The following is a 21,781-nucleotide window of genomic DNA, read 5'->3' as shown; positions in this document are numbered from 1 at the left end:
TAAATCCAGGTGAAAAAGTATGGTCTTCCTTACTCTAGAGGTGACCTTATAAAGATAATTCAGGCATGAGAAGTTAATTCTACTCGTGTTAGTTTGTACCAACAAATTAGGAAACTCATAGGGTAAAAGAGTTTTAACTTTTTAGCCATGAAAAATTTAGTTGCTATTGTGCAAAATCTTGACGAGGCACAACTGACTAGCAACTTACTAAATAGGGCAAATAGATTTAGAAAAAAAAAATCTGAGAATCCTACTACCAACATTTTTGGGATATTTATTTGCTGCCTCCATTAATTTAGAACAATGTTTCTCAGTCCCAACTCTCTTATCCTTTACATAGAATAGTGGAGTAATAAAAATTTTTTATCAATAGCATATCAGTTTTATTCTACTTCAGTATTTGTAAGTGAATTATGTAATGTTTAAAAGTATACATAATTTTGTTTTGCCATGCCAAATTTGTACCAATCTCTTATTTTGACTGTTGGACAAGTCAGAGGTAGAATTTTATAAAAAGGGCTCAGGGCTGTCAATTTAGTTTGTATAACTTGCTCAAAAATACCTCCCAAATTTGAACATACCATTAAGGGAATGTGGGGACCATTGTGTAACTGCTGGATTTTTAGCTTTATCATGTTTCCTCACACTGTTCTAATCCTGACCATAGAAAATATTACAAGATAAAGGAAGCTGAGCTCATTCTTTATTCTTTCAGCAAATATTTATCAAGAGCTGACAAATACTTTGTTAGGTGTCAGGGATATAGTGAGAACAATCCAGTTGATGTTGCTGGGGAGTATTATAGCTACCAGGCTGGGAGAGAAAGGAGGGATGGGCAAATGTAAGCATATGAGCTGTAGATAATGTATTGAAACATACTCAGAAAATTCAAAGGGGTGAGTCACAGGATGATAAATAGTATGAGTTTTATAGTATATTTTATTATCGTTATAGATGATCTCCAAAGAGGTATGGCAGCTAGTCTGATCCAGAAGTATTCTGGAACATTCACATTTTGAAATTCATTTTCCACCAGATTAAAAAAAATCACTAGGCTTACTGGAGGGGTTGTGAGAGGGGGGATGGGCTAAATGGGTAAGGAGCACTAAGGAATCTACTCCTGAAATCATTGTTGCACTATATGCTAACTAATTTGGATGTAAATTAACAAAAATAAAAAATAAAAAATAAAATAAATCACTAAAAAGCTCCCAGACTTCTGGGCCTGGAAAACACCCTCACATTGCCCCATGTTCACCTGTCTTTTATAGTTGCAATGTTTACACTTCTATTTTATTTTTTTTTAATTTATCTTCAGTAATCTCTTTGCCCAACGTGGGGCTCAAACTCCCCACCCTGAAATTAAGAGTCACATGCTTTACCGACTGAGCCAGCCAAGTGCCCCACACCTTTATTTGTTTTTCATGAAAGCTGACCTCACATTTTTTTTTTTGTATAGGACAAACGTGATTATTAAGAATTATAAATAGATATAAATAACAATGGGATTCTGAAAGTCATCATTTTCCCCTTTCTATGTTTTCAAACAAAGAAACTCAAAGAAGAAACTGAGTCTCATAGAGGTTTGGAGATTTCGCAAGCAGTCTCTACACCTGTTTCATCTGTCTGAAACCCTTGTGGCAGGGAAATCACCTGTCTGAGCAGTTCTGGAGATGCCCTATGCAGTGGGCAAATTCTTTAAATGTATGACCCACATTTCTACCTAGAGTTCTACTTCAGTGGGAAGACTAGTACTGCGCTCTTTCAAATGGTTCCCTATTTTGTATTTTTAAAAATTAAATCCTTTTTGACAGGGAAAGCTAACCCAGAATGCATGTTTATAAATATATTAACTATTACTTTCTCTTTTTTTTCTAAATTGACTCCCGACATTGATGTAAGTGTACAGAGCTTCTTGACGAAAATTTTCCACAACCTCCAGGTAAAACCTATCTATTGCTTCTCCACAGCCTGTCCCTTATATAGAAACATTTCCATTTAGGAAATGGAATAATTTAGCTTTTAGTACAGGTTTCCTCTTGGCTGACTGAAGATATAAGAATTTACTCTTGAATAACAGTCTGAGTATAAAAAAAATCTAAGGGCAAACACACTACTTATAGAAATATATAAAGAGAACTGCAAAGAAGCATCTGCTGCACATTAGAAAACACTAAATTAAAAGAGGTTAAATACAGAATATCTAGTGCTACATGCACTAGAAAGAAAAATCAAAGATGCATGAAAGATAAATAAATGGAACTGCTGTAGGGTAGTGTGAAAAAAACCCCACAGCAACCACATGTCGCTGATTTTTTAAGACAGTCCTAATTTCAAATATTTGTTCCTGTTGTTAAACTATGTGTCTTGACTTTTCTTTAGAGAAACGTGTTGCTGGAGTTTTTGAAACTATGGTGTTCCAGTAGTTTGTGGGAACAAAACAATGCCTGAAGATAACAAAACAAACACCACCACCATTTGACTTCCTTTCATCTCATGGTCTCTGCACCCTATCACTAGTCTTTTATTTTCTGAGACCCTAATGCTACCATTTAACATCTGTGGGAGTATTAGTTTCACTAATGCCTGCCTCTCAAGTCTTGCTACTTTTATCTCACTGCTAAAGCCATGCCCCAGATCTTCCAATCATAATCTCTCCTCTTAGCGTCTCTCTCCTCACCTTCACGGAGACCTGCTTATCATCCAAAGAAATGCATTTCCAGCAGCAGCTATGGATCTGTATTTTTTCTTGTACTTCCTACCCCGCAGTCCTCAGGAAAGTGAGCGCAGGGTCCTCCTTGCTTTCTGTGTATCCCCTTCTCTGGTGTTATCCAGAATTACTGTATTTAAAAAATGTCTACTTTTTCCATAGTTTCATCCTTGCTAGTGTAAAAATTTGCCACCAGGTAAGCTGTCTCTCTGGAGGAAAGCAGAGTCTAGTGGCAGGAAAATACAATAAAAACAGCCCATGAATCTAAAAAACTATCGCAGAGGGAGCAGTTAAATAGCCTGAGAGAACGTTGTGGTCAGAATGGAATTCTTTTTCTTTTTTTTTTTTCTTTTAAGATTATTTTGAGAAAGAGAGAATGTGCATGTGTGTACGTGAGTGGGAGAGTGGCAGAGAGAGAGACGGGGAGAGAATACCAAGCAGGGTCCATGCTCAGCACCGAGTCTGATGCAGGGCTATTAGATCCTGACCTGAGGCAAAATCAAGAGTTGGACGCTTAACTGACTGAGCCACCCAGGTGCCCCAGAAGGGAATCTTTTTATGAATGATTTGGGAGGTAGGGGAGTATCAGAAGACAGGAAAGTCATATAAAGTGAGAGAGGTCACTGGAGATAAGGGGGTTAATGTTGGATGAGGGGTTACTTTAGGTGATAAGAAGAAAAAATAAGAATGGATAGAAATACAGGAAGATCTATAGATATGTAGGCAAGATTTGGAAACAACTGATGTCTAATTGCTCCTACTTACTTTTTTCAAGGAGGAGGCATCTAACAGAAAAGAAGTTTGAAGGTATGAAGAGGGAGTACAATATAAGACTTGAAATAATCACTGCAAACAATGTTCTAATGATTGATCAGGGAAACAGTATTATGGAATGCCCAGAACACAGCTGAGATAAGTGATACGTGTTTTACTATGTTCATCTGATTACTTCTTTGGAGTCAGTAGTTCTACACTTTAGAATAGCATCCAAATTACCTAGAAGGCTTGTGAAACACAGACTGCTGGGCCCCGCTATTCTTTTTTTTTTTTTTTCAGTATATGAAGTTTATTGTCAAATTGGTTTCCATACAACACCCAGTGCTCATCCCAAAAGGTGCCCTCCTCAATACCCATCACCCACCCTCCCCTCCCTCCCACCCCCCATCAACCTTCAGTTTGTTCTCAGTTTTTAAGAGTCTCTTATGCTTTGGCTCCCTCCCACTCTAACCTTTTTTTGTCCCTTCCCCTCCCCCATGGGTTTCTGTTAAGTTTCTCAGGATCCACATAAGAGTGAAAACATATGGTATCTGTCTTTCTCTGTATGGCTTATTTCACTTAGCATCACACTCTCTAGTTCCATCCATGTTGCTACAAAGGGCCATATTTCATTCTTTCTCATTGCCACATAGTACTCCATCGTGTATATAAACCACAATTTCTTTATCCATTCATCAGTTGATGGACATTTAGGCTCTTCCCATAATTTGGCTATTGTTGAGAGTGCTGCTATAAACACTGGGGCACAAGTGCCCCTATGCATCAGTACTCCTGTATCCCTTGGGTAAATTCCTAGCAGTGCTATTGCTGGGTCATAGGGTAGGTCTATTTTTAATTTTCTGAGGAACCTCCACACTGTTTTCCAGAGTGGCCGCACCAGTTTGCATTCCCACCAACAGTGCAAGAGGGTTCCCGTTTCTCCACATCCTCTCCAGCATCTATAGTCTCCTGATTTGTTCATTTTTGGGCCCCGCTATTCCAGGGTCTGACAAGCAAGTCTGTAAGTGGGCCCAAGAATGTGCATTTCTAACAGGTTCCCAGGTGCTGTTGCTGTCATTGGTTTTGAGAGCACACTTTTGAGAGCCACTGCTCTTTCTCCATCTAATGATTAGGTAGAATCAAAACCCCTGAATTTGGTACATCTATATATTTCTATATATACCTTTAGGAGATATATCTATATCATCTATATCTATATCTATATCTATATCTATATCTATTATTTATAATCTATCTATGTATATCTATATATGCCTTTAGGAAAGAGTTATACATATCTCTCTCCTGAAGGCAATCTAGATTGACTTTATGGATTCATCATCACATCACATTCCTCGTTCTCCAAATTCCTATAACAGGTTTTCAAGACTCACAAGAAACTTACATATCCAGTATTAGTCACAATGTATTCCAACATAATCTTCTTTTCTAGTTGGGCACTTCCTTCATGTTTCATACAATTTCCATCCACCTTCACCACTATTCCTATCAAAGGGAATGTTCCCTGCGCCACTTTACAATAACCTAAATATTACCCACGGCTCAAAGAACTTCTCTTTTATAAAGATTCTTGGTTTCTTGTCCAGACTGTTGTCTTCCTTTATTGAGCTACTATTGTAACAAGAGTCTTCACCACATAATTTTGTTTTTAATAACTTTTAACAATTTCCATTTATTTATACAAACTAATAGTAAGCTATTTGGTGAGAGGAATAAGGGTTTTATTCATTTTATATCTCCTGCAAAACGTTCAACACAGTATCAGAGAAATTATAGATACCCAGTGGGTCTTATTTATTGTATGAAAATTTACTTATATATAACAAAGTTTATGGAAAATAAATTACAGATTGCTGTCAGCTATATATTCTTATTCACTCTATATAGACATCAGATATCATAAATATGATTTTCTTTAAAGTGTAAAAGAAATTTTTAAAAGGCCTTGAATACATCTCAAAACCAAGATGTACAAAATACAAAAAAAGGCTAGGTAAATAGGCCATGCTTTCTGCTTGTTTATTCCCTACCCAATGATGTATTTTGAGTATTATAAAACAGAAAAGAAATATAGTGGGCTTTTCTTCACAGTAATATGGGGAAATGATTTTTCCTAGTTTGGTTAACTTGGATTGAACAATATAAAATAATGTCAGAGATTTATGTTGAGTAGAAATCTTATATCTATATAACTTTTTAAATTTTCATATCCATATGAAAGTCAGAATCAGATTAGTTCTACGCTTTATCTTCTGACATTGATATATACTGATATGGATCTAATTATAATTTCCGATCTCTTCTTTGATATTAATCAAAATAATGATGATTGGCTTTACATATTATCACTATAACCATTCTTTTATATACCCACATTGCTTTATTCATACAGATATCAGGCCCAGAAAATTTCTAAAATGTCTTGCCCAGAAAAATATTATTACATTTAAATTATAAACTAAATACATATTTTATTAATTAACTTCTGGCAAAATACTAAATGTGAATATTCAACCAAGAATCTCCAAGTATGGGGAGACAGAAAATAGGAATTAAACTCATGTGTTTATTTTTTACATCTGCCAAATAAAATTAAGATTTGTCCTGTGGTTTACTGAGGGGAATGACAACAAAATAATAAAAATTCGTTTTCATTATTTTTTGTATCTTTAGATGCCTAGCTTAAAATAGCCTAATGTTAACAGCAGAAAAATTCCTGCTGATTTCTCTTCCTCATTTTTCAAAAAACCAAGATGCCAGAGAAACCCGTGTTTCTGGCCTAAGCCTTTATGTGATTCTCCCGAGTTCTCTAGTTTCTAAGTGATCAAACTCTCACTAATCCCTAAAAAGCATGGCTTCATTTTTGTGTAATATTGAACCTCCAGAGAATTCCTAATAAATTGTCTTCAGATGAAAGATAGATTAATTAATCATTTTGCAAGGAAAATCTCTACACAGGGAGTACCCTGGATCCTAAGTCTGATTGATATATCACAGGACCAAACCTATATTAAAAATTCCAGCATGTCTCCTTTTTTTTTTTCCCAACTAAAGAAATAAATCAAGGGAACAGCTACTGTTAATCTAATGGGAATACAGTGAGAAGGTGGAAAATAGAAACTCTCTGTGCAAAGAAGTTGCCTTTATTTGCTGCATTTCTCCTTCCTAATTTCTTTGATTGTGTTTTCTCAACAAAACTACAAAGCTACATAACTATGAAAAAAAGAATGGGAACTCAGAAAAAGTTTGCAATCCACATGTCATTATTGTCCTTTTCATAATATTGCTTTACCAAAACCATATCAGGTGAAATTCCTTTCAGTTTGGTAAAGGGGGGTGGTAAGGCTTCTACAGAAGTCTATTTTAATGCCACTGGAAAAAGGACAAGGCAAGTGCACAAAACAAGTGACCACATACCAACTGCTGTCATGTAATCCCAGCGCTCAGTGAGGCACATGTTGAAGATGAGGTGATCAGATGTTTGCCCTTGGCCAATAAGTGAAATCTGCCTCTCCAAATTCTGGCAAACAGACGAAGTCCAGCCAACAAGAAACCAAAATACTACCAGGATAATTACTGCCAGCATCCTCATGACCCGTCCACCAGTCATATATGGAATCCGTTGGGCTGTTCGTGAAAGAAACACTTTCAAAACCCTGGAAAAGCAAAACATCAAAATGTGAAGGCAAGCTTAATAGTCAGAAAGTAAAACTCCACAATATTTTATTTTTCTAGGTGAAATTTAAACCCACCCACACCCTACTTATGCAGTTTTAACATGAAAAAAACCTCAAAAACAGTATTGCTTATATCTTCACTTAATTTCATTCTAGTTTTTAATCTTTCAATAGCAAAACAGATATCCTACATTAGATGCCAGTGAGTCAACAGATTTGCAAAGGATGGAATTCTTTTGAGTATGTATTAATATTTCAAGGAAAATACTCAAGATCTTAAAAAAAAAAGATCCATAGGCAAACATTGCTCACACAGGGTTTCTAAGGGCTCAAAAATAGTCCTGAAAGTAAGTAGTTGGGTTTTACAATATTATACTAAGTCAAAAATTTCCTTAAACCAGTTTTTTTTAACAGTAGAATGTTATAAAAGTTATTTTCTGAAAATTATTCTAAATGACCTCTCTCTACAATTATTTCATTACCTTACCAAAAATAATAATGAAATAAATATGAAAACAATGAGAGAGATATTTAAATAGGGTAACTGAATTAAGATCACCATATTAAAGAAGAGGATTGGGACGACATATAAGAAATGGATCTGGAGAAACTTAACAGAAGACCATGGGGGAGCGGGAGGGGGAAATTTAAAAACAGAGAGGGAGGGAGGCAAACCGTAAGAGACTCTTAAATACAGAGAACAAACTGAGGGTTGATGGGGGGTGGGGGAGAGGGGAAAGTGGGTGATGGGTATTGAGGAGCGCACTTGTTGGGATGAGCACTGGGTGTTGAGTGGAAACCAATTTGACAATAAATTTCATATTAAAAAAACTAAAATAAATAAATAAATAAATAAATAAATAAATAATATTTTTTCTATGTATGCAATTCAAATGAATGGCTAGAGTTGAGAACTACTGGGTTAAGTTATATCTAAGAACTTTTCCATTTCTAGTTATTGTGTGAAGGCAAAATCCAAAGTTACTGTACAGGTCCTTCTGTTTACCCATTTCTTTAACTTTATCCCCAGAATATTCTTAGCTGATTTTAACTCCCCACTCTCATTCTGAAATTTTATGTCACAAAATTGTGACTTAAAATAAACTACCATGAATGGTTCATGATACTATGGGGGTATCCACAATCAATTTCCAAAAGGCAAAAATAAATTTATTTTCCCAAATTTCTATTCTGTCCTTCATCTCATTCTTTATAAAATTTTTATGAAGTATTCCTATGAATTCTTCACAAAAATCATTTTAAGTCCAGAAATGAAACATACACACTTAAAATAGCCTAGATGTCTTATACTATTTTTTCTGTCTCTATAGACCTTCAGTAGCTCTTCCAGAATCAACACAATACACCTAGCAAAGAAATTGACTTTTTAGCAGACTTTTATTTATCCTTCTTTCCCCTATATCTTTAACTCCATTGTCCTTCAATGTCCTTCAACTAACACACAGCATGAAGTTATTTAATACTGAATAAAATACCCTCAACTTTGCTGTGGAACAATGTAGCAAGATATGTATAAAAAAGAGTACAGCAGAAGACCTCTTTATTCTCCACTCAACTAGTTTATCAGATTAAGGGTTATTCTCCATTCTCTATGTAAAACATACTGAGTACTGCCCATGTCATGCTAAATGCTAGCAGCGACACTCAACTTGCTACCTCTGTCTGGTATGCCTCAAACACTTCGACTCCAACCAGCTGAATTGCTACTTGTTAAGAATCAGTTGTATGTGTCCCCAAATAGTGCCCATTGTTATCAATTTATATAATTTAACCAAATTATAAATAAAATAATTACACATGACTGAAACAAAAGGAGACTTATTTGTATAAAATCTGTCTTGAAAGCTTTGGAAAGACTCCATGTAGGTGAATCATTAAATAGGCTGTTAACCTAGGGGAAAGTGAGGAAACTTTAATATATTGGGGTGGTCAAAAAACAGAAAAATCTAGAAAGATTCTATGCTCAGAATGCTTTAAAAAAATCTTTAGATTTGTGGTCTTACTTATTTATTTATTATTATTATTTTTAAAATTTATTTATTTTTGACAGAGTCAGAGTGCGAGCATGAGCTGGGGAGGTGCAGAGAGAGACAGGGAGACAGAATCTGAAGTAGGCTCCAGGCTGTCAGCACAGAGCCTGAAGCGGGGCTCGAACTCACAAACTATGACATCATGACCTGGGCCAAAGTTGGATGCTTAACCGATTGAGCCACCCAGGCACCCCCAAGTTGTGCTCTTATTTAAAGAACCAATATTGTGAACAGTAGATAATGTACTACAGTAATTTATGTTGGAAAGAGAACAATGCACTCCAAACGTCAGACCCATAGTCAAACAAGGGGCCTATTTAAAAAACATTGGTAAATGATTATTTGTGTGTTTTAAATTGTAGTCTCTTATACACTTTACTTTAATGCCTTTCAGTTTTAAACAAGTGTATCAATTTATTGACCAGTGACTAATCCCCATAAGAAAGACTTCTACTGTAATTAGCAGATCAAAAAATTCAGAGAACTCTTAGAAATAAGAGAATTTTTTTTTAAATTAATGTGTTTTGCCAGTTCCAGTCTTATTTTCTGCAGGAGAAACTTGCAGCCACTAGGTACACATAATTGTTTCTGGTCATACCTGGATGAATTCTAAATTTTGAATGACTAGGAGCTTAAAAGAGGAAATCTGGCTCATTTTTATGGTCTTCTATATTTTGGCTAGGCAGAAAAAAAAAAGAGAATTGTTCTAATTCTAGACACAATTTGAATTGAAATAGAATTATAATAAACAAATATTTATACAGTGACAATCATATACTGAGTATCATGCTAAGCAACATGGGAAGAATAAGATACAGTTCTAGAAGCTTACAATCTAACTAGAATCAAGTGTAGAAATAACTACCATATAAAACAGCATATATTCTACATTGTATGTACCTAGTAAGTCTAATAACCTAATAGAATAGCTTATATTTGGCCTGGACTTCAATGGATACCAACAGAAATGGAGGAAAGTGGAGAAGATATAAGGAGATATTCTAGCTTGAGAATAACATAACATAACAAAGTACAAAGCAGGAAAAGTAAGTTGCATTTTGCAGAGGAAATCTATATGATCCCACTTTGATAATCTTTTAATCAATAAATCTGAATTCTAAATTATTAGAAATTTTCATGTTTTCCAGCTGATGTCTTGGGTATTTATTGTATAGTCTGAGAATTCAAGATTATCATAGATCCCATAATCTTATTTCCAGAGAGGAAAAACCAAAGCCAAAGGCTTCATGGGTCTCCTGTTATTAGTTTTATTGGCTTTTGAATACTAGGAAACACACTAACACAATTGTGCACTTCAGTCTGAGCATTTCAGGATATTGGGTTTTGTAAAATGGAAGAAGATGAATTTTTCCAGCATTGTTTTCAAATAAAATGAGAAAATTCTGCCATATCTTTAAAAAACAAGCTCTTGTTAGTTTATATGGGTTCACTCCCTAGATAGCAACTTCTAAAAATGAAATCCTCAGATATGCATTTATATGAAATACAGCTGTAGGAAAAAATACAATAATTAAATTTCTTAGATTACTATTTTTTTTTTCATAGATAAATCTTTAGGATACCATCTGTTCAGAAGGTTTCACTGTTTCTGAAGGAAAGCAGTAACATATACAAGAAGATTGCAAGAAATTGACAGAGTTTAAAAAGGCATATTTAAAGAATATATTCAGTTCTCATTATTAACAGTAGATAAATTCATGGAAATGATGTTGTAACAATGAAAAGGGCAACCCAGGAATTGGCTGTCACTGGAGTATCTGTCTCTACTTTTTTACTTCCCACACATTTCTGGTTTGAGCTCATAAAACTCCACTGACAGGACTTGTACTTCTCCAAGTATCTAATTGATATTTGTACTTTTTTTTTTTTTTTTTTACTTGATCTCTCTCCAGCTTTCAGCATGGCTAAAGCACTTGGCTTCCATTATGTCACATCCTCTTGATTTTCTTCCTATTCCTCTGTCAGCATCTTTTTAGTTTCTGATGCAAATTCTGCTTCTCCAGTCTTCCCCTTAAGTGGTAGTGTTTCCCAAGGACCTCCTAAATGTAGCCATCTAGATCTATTTCTTACTTTAAATATTGTACCCAGGGAATTCCATTGACACCCCTGTTTCAGTTATCTACATGCTGGTGAGACCCAAATCCATATCTTCGGTTTAGATCTCTCCCCTGAGCTCAAGATCTTTCTACTCAGTGACCTACTAGACATCAACACGTCCTCAAATGAAATTATCCCTCTTTCCACTCCTTCTTCCTCTAGCCTACTTTTCTCCTGTGTTACTTATCTCAATGACTAGTATCACTTAATTGATCGAGGCAGAAACCTAGGAATAAACTTTAATTTTTCTCTCTCACTTACATTCCAGACATGAAATGAGTGATCAAGAATTTAATTTCTACCTCTTCAATATCTTTCAAATCCTTCTCTTCTTCTCCATCTTCACTGCTATACTGGCTCCTGGTCATCAACCTGCTCCTATAGTAGCTTCCTAACTAGTCTACTTACTGGTCTTGCCTACCTTCAATCCACACTCCACACTCCACACTGAAGCCACAATGGTCACTTCTGATCATGTTACTCCCTGTTTATAGTGCTTCAGTGGCTCCCCATCCAAATCCTAGATCCTTAATATGGTAAAAGACCTTTAAATGCCTTTGAATATTGGTTCCCCCTTGTCTCAGCAGCCTTATCTCTCACCACTCTCCCTTTCCTATAGACCTGCAGTTCCCTGTGGACTATATGTGAACCTTTGCCCTCAGTTTTCCTCACTGTCCCCCCACCCCTGCCCCATACCAACACCTAATTTTGCTAATTTCTACCTATTATTTCAAGGTTCAGTTTAGATGTTGCTTGCTCTAGGCCACTGGTTCCCAAACAGGTATCATCAATATCATCTGGAAACTTGTTAGAAATGCAAATGCAGTTATCTACCTGCTCTCAGGTTCATTATAATTTAGTAAACATACATCAATAGGCAATTAAAATACTATGGTTTTGGGGAATAGTATCAGCAAAAATGATGGAATAAAGAACCCACAAGTCTATCCACCCATAAAAGCAATGAATAAAGTGGCAAAAACTATTAGAATCAACTTTTTTTGGAACCCTGGAAAAGAATCAAAAGCTTATAGCAACCAGGGGGATGCTTAACCAAGAGAAAAACAACTGAATCTGAGTAAAAAGTTTTGTGACATTTTAACATACTGTTAAAATCCCCAGATCAGTGGTGGACTTGAAGACAACATCCCCCATCCTCATCACAGGCAACTAGTACTAGGCAAACAGAATACACCTTTTTCTTAAAAAATTGTGGTTGTTCATTTTGACCTTTCTGGTGGCTCTCTGGAGGACTAGTTCAAAAGGCCTGCCTTTATTTTTTTTTTTTTTACTTCCAGTTATATTAGTTTCAAGTGGACAATATAGTGACTCAATAAGTCTATACATTACTCAGCATTCAACATGACAAGTGCACTCCTTAATCCCCATTACTATTTCACCCATCTTCCCACCCACATTCTCTCTGGTAACCTTCAGTTTTTTCCCTATAGTTAAAAGTCTGTTTCTTGGTTTATCTCTCTCTCTCTCTCTTTATTTCTTTGCTCATTTATTTTGTTTCTTAAATTCCACATATATGTGAAATCATATGATATTTGTCTGTAATTGACTTATTTTGCTTAGCATTATACTCTTTAGCTGTATCCATGTCATTATAATTGGCAAGATTTTATTCTTTTTAATGCTGAATAATATTCCATTGTGTATATATATATATATATATATATATATATATATATATATCACATCTTCTTTATCCCTTCATCTATCAGTGAACACTTAGGTTGCTTCCATAATTTGGCTATTGTAAATAATGCTGTGATAAATATAGGGTATGTATCCTTTCAATTTGTATTTTTTATTTTTGGGGTAAATACCAGTAGTGTGGTTACTAGATCATAGGGCAGTTCTATTTTTAACTTTTTGAGGAACTGCCATACTGTTTTCCACAGTGGCTGCTACTAGTTTGTATTCCCACCAACAGTGCAAAAGCGTTCCTTTTTCTCCACATCCTCACCAGCATTTGTTGCTTATGTTTTTATTTTTAGCTATTCTGACAGGTGTGAAGTGATATATCTCACTGCAGTTTTGACTTGCATTTTAAAGTCACCCAACTGGGAACCCTCCCAAGGCTGAGGGTCACTTGACTAAAACATTTAAAGGCAAATGGATTGGTTGATGTCACTTGGGGCAAGAGGTAACAGTTAGAACAAACTATAGACTAAACAAAAATGAATGAAGGCTGGGAAAGAGATCTGCTGGGCAAAAAGGGCTTTGAAAAGTTCCCATAGGGGCGCCTGGGTGGCGCAGTCGGTTAAGCGTCCGACTTCAGCCAGGTCACGATCTCGCGGTCCGTGAGTTCGAGCCCCGCGTCAGGCTCTGGGCTGATGGCTTGGAGCCTGGAGCCTGTTTCCGATTCTGTGTCTCCCTCTCTCTCTGCCCCTCCCCCGTTCATGCTCTGTCTCTCTCTGTCCCAAAAATAAATAAAAAACGTTGAAAAAAAAAATTTAAAAAAAAAAAAAAAAAGAAAAGTTCCCATATATTCCTGGGCATCTAAAAAGCTGAAAAATACTCAGAAAAGACCCAAGAAGGCCCTAAGTTCTCATATCCTGTTGACCCGAGGCTCTGTAGAAGCAGGAAGTCTAAGGCAAAGTGGTAAAGTGCTTGACTGAGTGTTGAAGACATGTCCCAATATACACATACACACACAGTCCATGTACAAAAAGTAAGAAATGTAAAAGAGGTTTTTATTTGTTTCAGACTTTAAGGAAATCTCTGTTAAATCACTAGCTCATCACTAAGTCAACAGAACAGAGACTTCAGTGGCTATACATAACAAAAGATACAGATATTACAGAATTAGCTCAGAAAAGCCAGTAAACAAATAAACAAAAGCAACAACAACAAGAAACAACAGTAAATGCTGGGGAAGATGAAGAATCTGATTCCAGATTTACCACATCATAATATTCAAAACTTCTAGTTTTCAAAAAAAAAAAAAAAAAAGAGAGACATGCAAAGAAACAAGAGTATATGGCCCCTATGAAAAAAAAGAAATTAATAGAAACTGCCTCTGAGGAAGCCCAGGCATTGTACGTATTAGAGAAAGATGTTAACTGTACTAAATATGGTCAAAAAGCCAAAGAAACCATGCACAAAGAACTAAAGAAAGAATGATGTTTCACCAAATAGAGAATATCAATGAATAGAAATAAAAAGGAACCAAGAAGAAATGGAAAAGTTGAAAAGTACAATAACTGAAATGAAAAATTCTCTAAAAGGATTTAAATTCTCTAAAAAGATTTGACAATGTAGAAGGAAGAATCAGTATATTTGAATATAGGTCAATTGAAATTGTACAGTATGAGGAGCAGAAATGAAAATAAAATGAAGAAGAATGAATAGAGCCTGAGATACCTGTGGTACACTATTAAGAATATTAGGATTTACATAATGGGAGTTCCAGAAAGAGAAGAGAAACAAGCCAGAAAGAACATTTGAAGAAATAATGACTTAAACTTCTCAAATTTGACAACAGACTTAAATCTACATATTTAAGAAGCTCAAGTAATCAAAGTAGGACAAATTCAAAGAGACTCACATTAAGACACATTATAATCAAACTGCTGAAAGCTAAAATGAAGAGAAAATCTTGAAAGCAACTAGAAAAAAGTTACCCATTACATACAAGGGATTCTTAATAAGACTAAGATCTAATCTCTTATCAGAAACTATGGAGGCCAGAGGGCAGTGGGATAATGTATTAAAAATGCTAAAAGAATGCTTGCTTCAGCAGCACATATACTAAAAAAAAAATGCTAAAAGAAAAAACAAACCTGTCAACAAAGAATTTTATTATCTGGCAAAACTGTCTTTCAAAAATGAAGGAAAAATTAAGACATTTCCAAATAAATAAAATGGAAAGAGTTTACCATTAGTAGATCTGCTCTATAAGAAATACTAAAGGAAGGGGCATCTGGGTGACTCAGTTAAGCATCTGATTCTTGATTTTGACTCAGGTCATGATCTCATGGCTCTTGAGTTCCAGCCTTGCATCAACTCTGTGCAGACAGTGAGGAACCTGCTCAGGATTCTCTTTCTCCCTTTCTCTCTGCCCTTTCCCCACTTGTGCATGTTCTCTCTCTCTCTCTCTCTCTCTAATAAATAAATAAACGTTAAAAAAAAAAGAAATATTAAAGGAAGTCCTCTAGGCTGAAATAAAAGACACTAGGCAGTAACTGAAATGCACATGAAATAATGAAGAACATTGGTAAAGGTAACTATAGAAATAAATCTAAAGGTAAGTACTAATGTATTTTTGGTTTATAACTATTCTTTTTTCTTATATAATTTAACAGGCAACTGTATAGAGTTATAAGTATAAATCTATGTTGATGGTCACACAATGTTGAAAGATTATAATTTGTGACACAAAGTAAAAGGGAAGCAGAGTGATATATGGCAAAGGTTTTGTATACTATTGAAACTAAATTGGTATTATTTGAAACCAGGTTTTTATATATTTAGAATATTATTTTTTTTTAAATGTTTATTTTTGAGATAGAGACAGAGCATGAGCGGGGGACGGGCAGAGAGAGAGGGAGACACAGAATCCAAAGCAGGATCCAGGTTCTGAGCTATCAGCACAGAGCCTGACGAGGGACTCGACCCACAAACTGTGAGATCATGACCTGGGCCGAAGTGGAACGTTTAACTGACTGAGCCACCCAGGAGCCCCTATATATTTAGAATATTAATTGCAGAATGTGAATTGTAATCCTCAGGGCAACTATTAACAAAACAACCACATATAGAAATAGATGAAAAGGGAATAAAAATGTAGAAGTGCTCTTACCATAAGGGCAAGTAGTAATGAAGGAATTGAGGAATAAAATGATAAAAGATACATACAAATAAATACCAAAATGACAGAAGTATGTCTTTCCTTATGAGTAATTACATTAAATGTAAACTGGTTGAATTCTCCAACTAAAAGTTAAAGATGGGAGAATAGATTTTTTAAAATGATCCAACTGTATGTTGTCTACAAGAGATTCACTTTGGCTCCAAAGAGAAAATAGGTTGAAACTTAAACAACAGAAAAAGATACCCCATGCTAATAGTGACCAATGAAGAGCTGGAATGGCTATGTTAAAAAATAGTTTAAGACTAAGTTTGTTAAAAGAGACAAAGACACTACAAGTTATAAGTATCAATCCATCAAAATATTAATAATTGTAAATACACATGCACCAAACATCAGGGCCTCAAAATATATGAAGCAAATACTACAGAACTCAAGAGAGAAACAGAGTTCTACATTAATAGTTGAAGACTTCAATATCCTGATTTCAATAATGGATAGACTGTCTTGACAGGCAATCAGAAAATCGAGGGCTTCAACAACATTAGGAATCACCTAGATCTAATAGACATGTATATAAAACTATATAGCAGATTACACATTCTTCTCAAGTGCACAGAGAGCACTGTCTAGGATAGACACAAATTAGGCCACAAAATGAGTCATAATATATTGAAAAAGATTAAAATCCTACAAAGTGTTTTCTCTGACCACAATGGATTGACATTGGAAATAACAATAGAAGGAACTCTGAAAAATTCAAAAATATGTGGAAATTGAATGGCACACTCTTTTTTTTTTCAATATATGAAATTTATTGTCAAATTGGTTTCCATACAACACCCAGTGCTCATCCCAAAAGGTGGAATGGCACACTCTTAAACAACCAATGTGTTAGAGAAGAAATCACAGAAGAAATTAGAAAATAGTTTGAAATAAATCAAAATGAAAACACAACATACCAAAGCTTATGAGTTTTGAAAAATTTAGTGTTTAGAGGGAAATTTATAACAGCTAATGCAAAAGAGAAGAAATATATCAAATCAAACTTTCCACCTTAAGAAACTAGAAAACAAAGAGCAAACTAAATTGAAAGAAACCTGAAGGAAGGAAATAATAAATATTCGAGTGGAGTAAGATGAAATAAATAATTGAAAAACAATAGAGACAATAAACAAACAACAGCTGGTTTTTTGAAAAGATAAACAAAATTGACAGATTTTTAGTTACTCTGACAAAGAAAACAGAAAATTCATATTATTAGAATCAGGAATGCAAGGGGAGACATTACTAGCAACTTCACAGAATAAAAAGGATTATAAGAGAATACTTATACTGTATACCAAATACTGTATACCAAAAAAACTAGGTAACCTAAATGGAATGGGCTAATTACTAGAAACACACGAATTACCTAAACTGACTCAAGAAGAAGTAGAGTATCTCAAAAGATCCATAATAAGCAAAGATATTGAATCAATTATTAAAAACTTTCCAAAAAAAAAAAACGAATCAGGACCAGATGGCTTCACCAGTGAATTCTACCAAACATTTAAAGAATTGACACCCATTATCTTCAAACTCTTCTAAAAGTAGAAGAGGGATAAACACATTCTGTATTATTTTATGAGGCCAGCATTATTTTGACTCCAAAGCCAGATAAAGACATCACAAAAAGACAATTGCAGACCAATATCCCTTTTGAATATACATGCAAAATTCCTAAGCAAAATACTAGCAACTCAAATTCAAAAGCATGTTAAAAGAATTCTATCCCATGACCAAGTAGGATTTATCCTGGGAATGCAAGGTGGCTTAACCCACAAAAATTAATCAATATAATATACCATATTAATAGAATTAATAGAATGAAAAATCCCACATGATCATCTTAATTTGTGCAGGGAAAAGCATTTGACAAAAAGCTCACACTCCTTCATGATATAAACATCAATAACTAACTATAGAAGTTAAATTCTTCAACTTGATCCATATTGGGCTTCTATGAAAAACTCACAGCTGATATATTCCATGGTGAAAGACTTAAATCTTTCCCCCTAGTATCACAATCAAGGCGAAAAAGTTGTTCTCACCACTTCTACACATCACTGTACCAAAAGTTCTAGCCATGGAAATTAGTTGAGAAAAAGAAATAAAAGGTATTCATATTGGAACAGGAGAAGGACTGCTATAAGTAGATGACATGGTCTTATATATAAAAAACCCTAAAGAATACACACACGTGCACACATACACACACAATTTGAACTAAAAACCTAATTTAGTAAGTTGCAAAATACAAGTTCAACATGCAAAAAAAAAAAAAAAGTTTTATTTCTGTATACTAGCAATCCCAAAATGAAACTGAGGAAACAATTCCATTTACTATAGCATCAAAATGAGTAAAATACTTAGGGATAAATTTAACCAAGGAGGTAAAAGATATGTGTGCTGAAATCTATAAAACATTACTGAAAGAAATTAAAGAAGACCTAAAGAAATGGAAAGACAATCAGTGTTCATGGATCAGAAGACTGAATATGGCAATACTTCCTAAATTGATCTATAGATTCAAGTCAATCTAGAGATTGTAATGCATTCCCTACTAAGATTCCAATTGATTTATTTTCAGAAATGGACAAACCGATACCAAAATTCGTATGAAATTACAAAGCACTTCAAATAGCCAAACGATCTAGGAAAAAAACCAAAGTGGTCTTGGACGACTCATACTTTCTGATTGCAAATGTTGCTATAAAGCCACAGCAAGCAAAACAGTATGGCACTAGCATACGGATAGATATGAGTAAATTAAAGTATGAGCAATTAAAGGTAAATTTTATTCAATGGAATAAAATTGATTATCCAGAAATAAACCTTTACACCCATGGTCAACTGTTTTTGACAATGGTGTCAAGAGCATTCAATAAAAATAGTTTTTTTTTTTAACAAATGGTGCTGGGACCAGTGGATATCCACATGTAAAAGAATAAATTTAGACCTCTACTTTACATACTATACAAAAATTAATTCCAAAGGTATAAAACCCAAATATGAGAGCTAACACTATGAAATGCTTAGGAGAAAACAGAGGTAAAATTTTTGATCTGGGATCAGGCAATGGTTTCTTAAATATGATATCAAAAGCACATGTAACAAAAGAAAAAATAAACTGAACTTCACAAAAATAAAATAATTGTATATCAAGGCACACTATCACGGAAGTGAAAAAGAAAAGCCTCAGAATTGAAAAAGAAATATTTTCAAATAATTTTTCTAATAAGGGTCCATATCCAGAATATATAAAGAACTCAGAATACAACAACAAAAAGGCAAACAACCTAATTAAAAATAGGCAAAGGACTTGACATATTCAAAGAGATATAAATGACCAATAAACACACGAAAATAATCTCGACATTGTTAATCACTGAAGAAATGTATATCAACAGCACAGTGAAATCACTTCACACAGACTAGGACAGTTATAATAAAACTAAGTGGATAATAACTGCTGAAGATGTGGAGAGGCTGGAAGCCTCATACATCTCTGCTGGAAACAGAAAATGATACAGCCCCGAGAACCATTTGGTGGAAAATGCTAGACATAGATTTACTACATGACCCAATAATTCCACTTCTAGTTCTTATATACCTATGAGAATTGAAACATAGATTCACACACAAAAAAACCTGTATGTAAGTGTTCATGGTAACATTATTCATAATAGTCAGGAATGGAAACAACTCATCCATCAAATGATGAATGAATAAACCAAGTATGTATGTATGTCGCACATACATACAATGGAATATTACTCGTTAATAAGAAGGCATGAAGTACTGATACTTATTACAACTTATCGCATATTACATATTACAAACATATCAGAAACCACCTGAGCCGAAATCAAGAGGCCGACATTTAACTGACTAAGCCACCCAGGTGCCCCTAGTCTTTCAGTTTCTTTACCATACGTTTATAGATAAAAAATAGTACTAGGCCATAGGGGACCACAAAAAGATGACAAAATTCTTTGCAAATATGAAGTTACTCTTTTGTATGTGTGATTACTTATAAAAACAAGAAAATGAAATTCTCAATAACTAGTTGCATGTTAATATATTTATCCTATCTTAGGTTTCTCGTAAAAAAGATGCTAAACAATATAAATACAAAAAATTAAATATATAAAAACTCTAAAATTACCATTGCATTCACCTTCACCTTAACTCACAGTAAAATACACAAAACATATTAGCTAGCAAGCAGAAGATGCGACCACAAAAGAAATTAGGATTTGCTATGTGAGTATGTAATGACTCTTCAGTTTGTCTGACTCTGACTGGTAGTATCTTTAACTTTTTAGATGGTATTAATTACCCTTAAAATAGAAGAACTTTCAGTTATTGTCAGTGAAACTTTTGGAAATTAATTATAAAGTATTCCTGTGATTGCTCTTTGGTTCTCATACTGTCTAGCTATTTACACTTTGTTTCACCACTAGATTTTAAACTCTGACTTAAACTTCTTTGCAGGTCCCAGAGTACCTACTACATTGCCTTGCCTATTATACAATATCACAGACTCATCTGTTTTTACATGCAAATTGATTCCTTCATTAAAACTATAATATATGGTCCAAGTAAAACAATAGAAACTATAAGCAAACAGAGAAAAATGAATGCCTAAACTAAAGTAGCACTAGCTGTACAGAAACACTTAGCATTTTGATGAATTTTATTCTCTAGTATTTTTTCTATATGTAAACGTGTTTTATGATATTAGGATTACAATATATAATTTATGTGGTTCTTTTGAGCATTTTTGTCATACAACATTCTATATTTGTAAATAGCATGACATATGATGGCACATAATCTTTTAAGCACATCATTATTTTTTTCATTCTAAACTACAATCCAATGAACATTTTTTTCTCACTCCTTCAAAGCCCCAAAAGTCTAAGAATGGAAAATAGAAATCTAGTGCATTAACTTCTATACATATCAGTTGTTACTATCTATATTGGGGAACATTGTTTCATCTCTCTTATCACGTTTAGAATGGATTGAAAACTAATTGAAAAGGGAACTTACAAGAAAGGTGGTATACAAGGTCAAACATATTTTTTAAAGATCTAAAGTCTCATATTTTTATACTGGAACAGATGCCAACTTAGGAAAACTTTTCTAGTGACTAGAGAACATAGGAAAAATTTTATCTATGTAAACCTGGCTATAATATGAAAAAAAATCATAATCCTTCTGCATATGTACTATTTTCTTTTTAAAATGTTTTTAATGTTTACTTATTTGAGAGAGAGAGAGAGAGAGAGGAGAGAGAGAGAAAGGGACAAAGTGTGAGTGGGAGAAGGGCAGAGAGAGAAGAAGACACAGAACCTGAAGCAGGCTCCAGGCTCTGAGCTGTCATCATGGAGCCTGACATGATGTGGGGCTTGAACTCATGAACCATGATATCATGACTTGAGCCAAAGTCAGATGCTTAAGCTTAACTGACTGAGCCACCCAGGCACCCCAAGCAAATGTACTATTGTTGGCAACTTAACAAGTATATGTGATTATAGCCTTCAAAGCCCCCTTTTTCATGAGCTTGACCTATTTT

General features: G+C 34.5%; 1 protein-coding gene across 1 annotated transcript in view; it reads right to left on the bottom strand.

Annotated features, from left to right (window-relative positions):
* Positions 1-21,781, bottom strand: part of GPR158 (G protein-coupled receptor 158) — a 428,312-nt gene that overhangs the window by 22,908 nt on the left and 383,623 nt on the right. Inside the window, exon 7 of the mRNA XM_049624721.1 lies at positions 6,905-7,143. Coding sequence (XP_049480678.1) covers positions 6,905-7,143 — 239 coding nt within the window. The remainder of the gene's footprint in view (positions 1-6,904; positions 7,144-21,781) is intronic.

Source organism: Panthera uncia, chromosome B4 (genome assembly GCF_023721935.1).
Source record: "Panthera uncia isolate 11264 chromosome B4, Puncia_PCG_1.0, whole genome shotgun sequence".
In the NCBI taxonomy this organism is placed as follows: domain Eukaryota; kingdom Metazoa; phylum Chordata; class Mammalia; order Carnivora; family Felidae; genus Panthera; species Panthera uncia.
The sequence above is the reverse complement of the archived record's forward strand: the minus strand, read 5'-3'. Positions and strand labels throughout refer to the sequence as shown.